The 8064-nt window shown below is 38.3% G+C and overlaps 1 protein-coding gene across 2 annotated transcripts; it reads left to right on the forward strand.

Moving 5' to 3' along the window:
* Positions 1–317: 317 nt before the first annotated feature.
* On the forward strand, positions 318–4041 carry YOD1 (YOD1 deubiquitinase). 2 transcript variants are annotated; one of them, XM_069459518.1, is made up of 3 exons: positions 318–368; positions 1728–1887; positions 2900–4041. In XM_069459518.1, exons 1-3 carry the CDS (start codon positions 318–320, stop codon positions 3601–3603), a joined length of 915 nt encoding a protein of 304 aa, XP_069315619.1. In that variant the 3' UTR covers positions 3604–4041. The 2 variants fall into 2 exon arrangements, with proteins under 2 accessions (XP_069315619.1, XP_069315618.1); XM_069459517.1 differs by lacking the exon at positions 318–368 and having other exon boundaries at positions 1545–1887.
* Positions 4042–8064: the final 4023 nt, after the last annotated feature.

Genomic DNA, 8064 nt, shown 5'->3' on the forward strand with positions numbered 1-8064 from the left:
CATAAATTGGAGAGTAAGCTTTGAAATACGTTTCGCTAGAATAAACTACCACCATACTTGAGTTGATTACGCCTTAGAGTGTTTGTGTATCCTTGCCGTAGGTCAGACGCTGTAACCTAAGAAAATCAGCTCCTTTCATTGCTGAACCAGTAGCTTCCCTGGACCCATCCATATACTCCAGTGGACTTCTAACCACCTTCCTTATTCCTCTTCTACCGCCCCTTCCCCCCAGGCTATATCATCTGTTGTGGTCATCTTGAAGAACCAATGAGGAAAACTGCACCAGCAAAAAACTGAGTCATGAAAGGTGTGAAAAGATGCAAAGGTTCCATGTAATTTATTCAGGGATGAAGGCTTTTACACTGGAGGTGAGGTTGCACATTCCAAGTGAACTACACTTTTTATAGTGGCCCCAGCAGACTCGTTAGATGTTTGATAAACCCACCCTAGGCAGGGTGGGACTTGCTGTCTGGATCCAAGATGGGTAAAGAACAATGAGTATGGATTTCTTGAAAAAGAGAGAGAAATTCAGGGACGTCTTTATTCCTCCTTCACCTGGGAATTAAATTCATCCTTCAGAACAGTTCAAATAGTTATCTCCTCCTTGAAGCTTTTTACAACTCCCAGCGTGTTATAGTTGCCCTCTCGGTACCTATACAACTCTGCCTTTACCCACTCAGCAAGTATTTATTGAACACTTTTTATTTGCGTGGCACAGTCCTGGGTTCTAGGCATACAGGGTTGAAAAGGGACACAAAATCTAGCATTATCACGTTGCTGTGAAATTCAGCACCTATGTGTCTCTCACACTCCACCTTCTCTCCCCACTACAATGAGTACTTATTACACTGAAGGCAGGAATGGAGTCGTCTTCATTTTTGAATACCCAGGAACTGAATTGGAATCTGGATGACACAGGGTAGTCCTCTTCATTCCTCCTTATACTGCCACCACCTGGATGAGGCAATTGCCCCAGATGCTGACCTCATACTGTGCTTTCTGATGTGGCAAATGGACGTTTTTCAAGTATAGTCCCATGGAGGTGGAAAGGCCAGTCGTCCGGCCCCCTTAACCCCAATGACTCAATGTTTGGTGCAGCCACGAGTATAGTCACGAGTATCTACGTGTTTTTGACAGATCCTTTGACTCACTGACCATTCTTGGCATTCGTTTGCTTTCTGAAGTATAATTCTGTTTCTCCCGGCATAGTCTGGGTGTAGTGTGGAAGCCCTAATTTAATAATTTCCGACCTCACAAGGTGCAAGGTCACATTCCAATCTGTAGTACTTGATTTAGGAACTCCTTCCTCCGCCCTCTTCTCTTGAGCATATATGCTACTGACGCGGAGGGCACCTCATTCTCTCTACAGGTAGCAAGACCAGTTGTACTTTAGGAATACGGACAAATCTTCATCCTCTGGCTCGTGAGGGAGTGTGGGGGGCGGAATTAGTTGTCTCTTTAAGAAAGTTTGCGCTTATTAAAGTGCTAAGGCAGCAGCCGCACTGAAGTGTCGCGAGAACTGTAACTACCAGCAACTTCTCGCGATGTTTGGCCCTACGAAAGGTGGCCATTTTGGAGTCCACCGGGCGGCTGGTTGTCCCGGCGGCGTCTCCCAACCTGCTGCCGGGACCAAAGCTGGCCCCGCGGGTGTTTGGCCTGTGGGCGGCCGGACCGACACGATGTGGCGGCTCCGCTGCAAGGCCAAGGATGGCACCCATGTTTTGCAGGGGCTGTCCAGCCGGACCCGGGTGCGGGAACTCCAGGGCCAAATTGCCGCCATCACTGGGATCGCCCCCTGCGGTCAGCGAATCCTCGTCGGATTTCCACCCGAGTGCTTGGATCTCAGCAACGGGGATACCGTTCTGGAGGACTTGCCCATTCAATCGGGTAAGTAATTGGGCCAGGGGCCAGGGAAAGTCCTGGGAGAACAGGGGCGTGAGAACAGAGAACCAGTCAAGGCAAGGTGGCTGTGGATGGGTCAGCTGTGGGCTTTGAGGACTAGGGTGAGAATAGATCAAAAGAACAGAGAACTCTGACGGAGGCCGGGGCAAGTGTCTAGCAACTCCTTGTTTTTTACACATGGTTGAAAGAGAAGCCCAAAGCCTTGGAGTCCCCCTTTCCCAGTCTGCTTTCTGGTTTACCGTGAAATTATCTCAATTCATTTTGTTTTCCCTCTGCATCTACAAAAGTATAAAAAAGTAAGATCAATTTTCTCTGTCCTTATGGCTTTTTTCATGTATCACCGATCAGATCTAAAGGTTGCAGGATCCTTTCGTTTTGTTTGTTTTTTTTTTTTGCTTTCTTGGTTCGTTTTTGCAGTCCCCTTCATATATGCTTTGACAGGTATACTCTAAATAGAGTTAGCTTTTAAACACCCACTGAAAGCCCTTTCAATTTGTAGCCAACAGCAGTCGTTTCTGTCCAATATGAAAACATGAACATCCATGTTGATAATTTAAAAGCATTCTGTTGTAGCAAGGACTCTGTAAAAACTAAGTAGGGTAGGTATGTTAAGTTTCAAGAGGAGGAGAACCCCCCTGGTGGCCTAGTTTGTGGTGAACACCTTCTGGAAGGTTGATGCTTTTAAAATGCAGAGAGCCAGTACATTGTATAAGGAAATTTTGTTTTTGAAATGTATCTTTTTAAATAAGTATAAGGTTGTATACTCCAGGTTCCTTCACTAAATTGGGATGCAACCTGAAATGTTTTGTTCTTTGTTGTATTTTCATCTTTATGAAGATTCAGTGAACAGAAAGTGTTACTGGTCACTTGTTTGCAAAGCTGAGTCTTAGTAACTCCAGTTTATGCTTACTCTGTTTGTAATTCACAGACTTGGCTAGTGAACACCCAATTTCTTCTATAATTTCTCTGCAGTTCTGGATTTGTTTTATTTTAACAGGCGACATGCTGATTGTTGAAGAAGACCAAACCAGGCCCAGAACTTCACCTGCATTTACAAAACATGGTGCTCCTAGTTACGTCAGGGAAACTTTGCCTGTACTTAGCAGAACTGTGGTCCCAGCAGACAACTCTTGCCTCTTTACCAGTGTGTACTATGTCGTTGAAGGAGGAGTCTTGAATCCAGCTTGTGCCCCTGAGATGAGACGCCTCATAGCACAAATTGTAGCAAGTGATCCAGACTTCTACAGTGAGGCAATACTGGGAAAAACAAATCAAGAGTACTGTGACTGGATCAAAAGGGATGATACTTGGGGAGGAGCAATTGAGATATCGATTTTGTCTAAGTTTTATCAATGTGAAATATGTGTAGTGGATACACAGACAGTAAGAATTGATCGTTTTGGGGAAGATGCGGGATATACGAAAAGGGTCCTGCTTATTTATGATGGCATCCACTATGATCCGCTTCAGCGTAACTTCCCTGATCCAGATACACCTCCTCTGACCATATTCTCCTCTAACGATGATATCGTTCTTGTACAAGCACTGGAATTAGCAGATGAAGCTAGAAGAAGGAGACAATTTACTGATGTAAACCGCTTCACCCTAAGATGCATGGTATGTCAGAAAGGATTAACTGGACAAGCAGAAGCAAGGGAACATGCCAAGGAGACAGGCCATACCAACTTTGGAGAAGTGTGATCCATGCACAAATGAGGGTTGAAGCCAGCTACCTCACAGATCCAGAAGGCTCTGGGTTTTCCAATAAGCTATTCGTAACCCTAAAGAACAAAAGGACACAATGCTTGAACCATCCTTTTAAAACCACTAAGACACTAAAATTCCTTGTTAAGATTAAAATTAGTGTGCAAGTTTACAGATGCGTGTCTACAGTGGTGATACATGCCCTCTTTCTGCTGGGGTGACAGTGGGGCCACCTACTGACACTGACTTGAAAATTGAGTTTTAGTATTATAAACTAGTACCCAGCAGCTTTAACTTGTAGAAGAAAACAACATCACATTTTGGGTTATGTGGATGGCCTCATGTGAGGCCACTGGACATGTACCGCAGTGTCTCCAATAATAGAGTCCTTTTAATAACTCTGAGTGAGTGAATAGTTTCTAAATTACGAATTGATTCATCAAATGAAGATACTCCGAATTGTCAAAACTGATTTTATATTGCAGTTTGGTAGACTTTATAAATGTGTACTTAACCACTTATAAGTACATAACAAGCAATTTTTACAGGGACGAGTCTCTTCCTTGAGAATGTTATCTAAAAACAGGAACTGATAGTTCCCTGTTTAAGATTTCTGGTGTATAAAAGTAGAATGTATGAGGAAAAAGGTGCCTGAGCAGCTTACTGAAGCTTTAAAAGACCGTTGGCCTCGTATTTTAATGCAATTCATGTATGGTCTTTGTCACATTGGATAAAATTTTTAAATTAAGCAGGGTATTTTTTTTTAATTGAAATTCTTTGAAATTTGAGTGTTCAGCTTTTGCTTTTTTACATAATAATTTGTCTGGAGGGATTTAATTTTCTCAGCTTTTTGTTAAGAGCACTTCCAAAAAACATCTCCATCTGTTTTGATTTGGTTTTTGTAAGATCTTTTGCATAAGTAAACAGTATTTGTTTTTCTGCTAGCCTTATCCCTCCACTAATTTTTTTAAAATAATTCCACATTTTTGCAAATTAGCACTTTGCTTATCTGCAATCTTTGACTTTTGAAGAGTTTTAAAGTAATTGGGATTATACTGTTGAATGAATTTGTTTCACATCCAAAATATGAAAGTTTCAAAATCCTTGCCTTACTCAGCTTTCTCAGAATTTTGCTTCTTCCTAATATTAGATGTATAACCATTTGTTTGGTGGACTGATTCACAAGGCACACCCTCTAAAACTTAGCTTCACTACAAGATCTTCCAGATAAAATTCTCTACCTCTTTTCTTAATTCTTCTGAAGATCAGGGATGCAAAATTATAATTTGTTATGTATTATCTCACATAATGTGAAGAGGCTTAATGTTGTGATGTTTTGTTACCTTGGTCTCATTTTTGATTAAGTATCTCACTTAGAAAACCAATGGTACACTTAAAAGCACTTAAATCTCTTTTGGCATATCTTTTTGGCAAATGTTTTAAAATTGAGTTTTACTTTTAGCACTTTCACTTGGTGAAGGTGGCCATGTAAAATTAAGGAACATGTGAACAATTTAGGAGAAAAGTACGCTTAAAGAACAATTTACAAAGTATGCTTGAAATCATCAGATGACATTTCTTGAGTATATTTTGTGTGTATAGCTGTTTTAGGCATTTTAAGCTATTGTGGTCAGTATAACTTAAGAGTGTTTAATTTTCTATTTTACTGAGCCTTAAAAATAGCGCTTGTGAGCTTAGGATACTTAATGTTTGGCAATCATGTACCTGACTCTCATCTGGTCTAAATGGGTTTTGTATCTCTCTTATTTCCCCCAGAAAAAATTAAAACTGTAAATTAAGGATATACCACTGGATAACAACTATCAAATTGAGCTTTATGCATCATTCATAAAGCTCACAAAGCTTGCCTTTCTTTGCTACTTCAGGAGCCAAATTTGACATTTGCTTACTGGAGTTTTAGATCCAGAAGTTTATTCATGCAACAAATATTTATTGAGTAATTTTTACAGTGCCAGGCATGTTTTGATATGTTTCCCAACATTAATTTCTGTTACTTTAAAATTGAATATATATTATCTATAGTTGATTAATTTAACAAATGGAAAGAAATACAACACTGATATTTTACAAAATTAAACCCCTTCATTTTAAGTGTTTTGTTTACATATTAAGTGTCAAGTATTTATACAGGGGATCTTATTTTACTCTATTTTATCTGTTACCTAGGTTGTCCATTCAGCAGTTGGACACTGATGCTCAATTAAATTGCTTTCAAAGATGACTTTTTCAATTAATCATCTGAAATTCAGCACTAGTTAACATAGTGTTTTGATCATGAAAAATTCAAGATGTAGCTTTATTTGCAGATCATTTGATTTAATTATTGAGGATTAAAAATTGAAACTTCTGTTCATTCTAAATTCAAGTTTGGAGGCCTCAGAAAATTTACAGGTTTTTTTTAACTACACTTATTAAACTTGTGAAATTAGTTATTAATGTGAGTAAAGAGAATTTCAAAAGTATGGATTTAGAACTTGCAGCAGGATTAAAAGACACTTTGTCTTACATTTGTACTGGAGCAGAATGAAATCCTTCTTCCTATGAATTCAGTTTTTGTCTGCCATACAAGAATTTTGATCAAAAATAAAGACAGTTTACATTAGTGGCAGAGTGAATAAAGATTATGCTTTCCCATTCTACCCCTCCTCCTCTTATCCCTTACTCTTCTTTGCATTAAACATTAGATGCAGTGTTACATGAAGATGCACTCTAGATAAAGTAGATTTCAGAAGTTAAACTTAATATCCCTGAGAATTTTGTGGTGTGGTAGCCATAGGAAGACATCAGTATGTTACATCTTTTGTTAATAGTTCATGTTTGATTTCTTAATTGTTTCCCATGAATGATAATTTGGTACAGTCAAGTGATGGCCTTGAAGCTTGGCTGCTGGTCACATTGACCCCACTGTTAGGGACTAGCGTAGTCACACCAGTTGGTTATTCCATAAAGTTCCAGCAAAATCATAATCAGGAATTAATTAACATGATGTTATCTATCTATGCCCCTCAGTGCCCATGCCTAACCTGCTTATAGTTTATTCCTCTGTCCTGTGTAGGAATTAAAACATGGGTGTTGCAAGTTGCCCTAGCTAAACATAGTTTTCTATGTCTTTTTGAAAAAATTAGAATGGGGAGTATGCAAGATTAAGCTACAGAGTGATTTTTGTTTTTTTTTTGACAACTCTGGTGGCCTTCCTAAACATACTAAGAATTATGTTCTTTCATGTGTTGAGACACACATTTATCATTGTTTGCAGCACTTTAAAAAATATGAAATAAAAGTTTACATGTTAGACCTCTGTAGGGATCTTGTTAAGAACATTAAAATATAATTTTGAACTGCTAACCATCAGCTCTTCTTAATCAAATATTGCCATCAATGTATAGTGTATCTAGCAGTACAACATTCTGGTGTTTTGGTAACAGTAGAACTCAATTTCAGTAACTATTAGGAGTAAGGTGTGTGCCCTAGCATTAAAAATGTTACTATTATAATGCGATTGCCCTTTTATCATTTGTTGTACAATGCAGTATTTAAACTTGTCCTTGTAGCAAAAAGATGACTGGCAATTTCTAAAAGATTAGATTCTTAAAACTCTTCATTTGTTTCTAAGTAAACTTATTTTAAGGAAGCTGATTTTTGAATCAGAGGCCTTAAGAGTATCATATATAAGCTACATCATTTTTAAGTCTAAAGTAAAACACTTGAGTAGTTTATTAACTAAAGATGTTGTCTTATTGTTATATTTCAGCACATTTCATTCAACATAAAAAGAATATAAAATGTTCCTGATTGTGGGAAAGTGTGATTTTTCCCTCAAAATTAGCTAGCATTTTGTTTACAGTGCTTTGACTATTTGACTTAGGAAAAATTATTACACTGATAATGAATTGTGGGGTGCTGATTTAGGTCTTCATTCATATGCATTTAAGGAAGTTGATAACCCTCCCATGGTATTTGAGAGTGAAGGGAGGAATGGGTAGGAGGATAAAGTATCACTAAAAAAGAAGAGATTGTCAAATGGATGCATTCCTAGTCATGAATTACGCTTTTCAGAACATTTTTAAAGCAATGCCTTTGTTACATTAACCCTTCTTCTCCATTTGTTGGCATAGAATGTGGCATGGCCGTAGGTGAAAAAACTTGTCATTAAATTGTAAAATCATGAATATAAGCATTTTGTTATGATGCCCTTTTATATTTATGTTTTTAAAAGTACTAGTCTATATGGAGGAATTTAGGAATAGTGGAAATATAATTTGCTTAAGTGGTAGATAAACAGGAAGGTTTAGAATTCCTACTAAGATTACATGAGTCTGATTTTATAAATGGTATGGGATGTATAGTTAAGTGTAGACCATAAGTTAAAGGACCAGGGGACCTAATTCTTGTCAGTTTCCAGTTTACATTGGTGCCATTTGGGACTCAGGCTGTTTA

This window comes from Eulemur rufifrons, chromosome 27, assembly GCF_041146395.1.
Source record: "Eulemur rufifrons isolate Redbay chromosome 27, OSU_ERuf_1, whole genome shotgun sequence".
Taxonomy (NCBI): domain Eukaryota; kingdom Metazoa; phylum Chordata; class Mammalia; order Primates; family Lemuridae; genus Eulemur; species Eulemur rufifrons.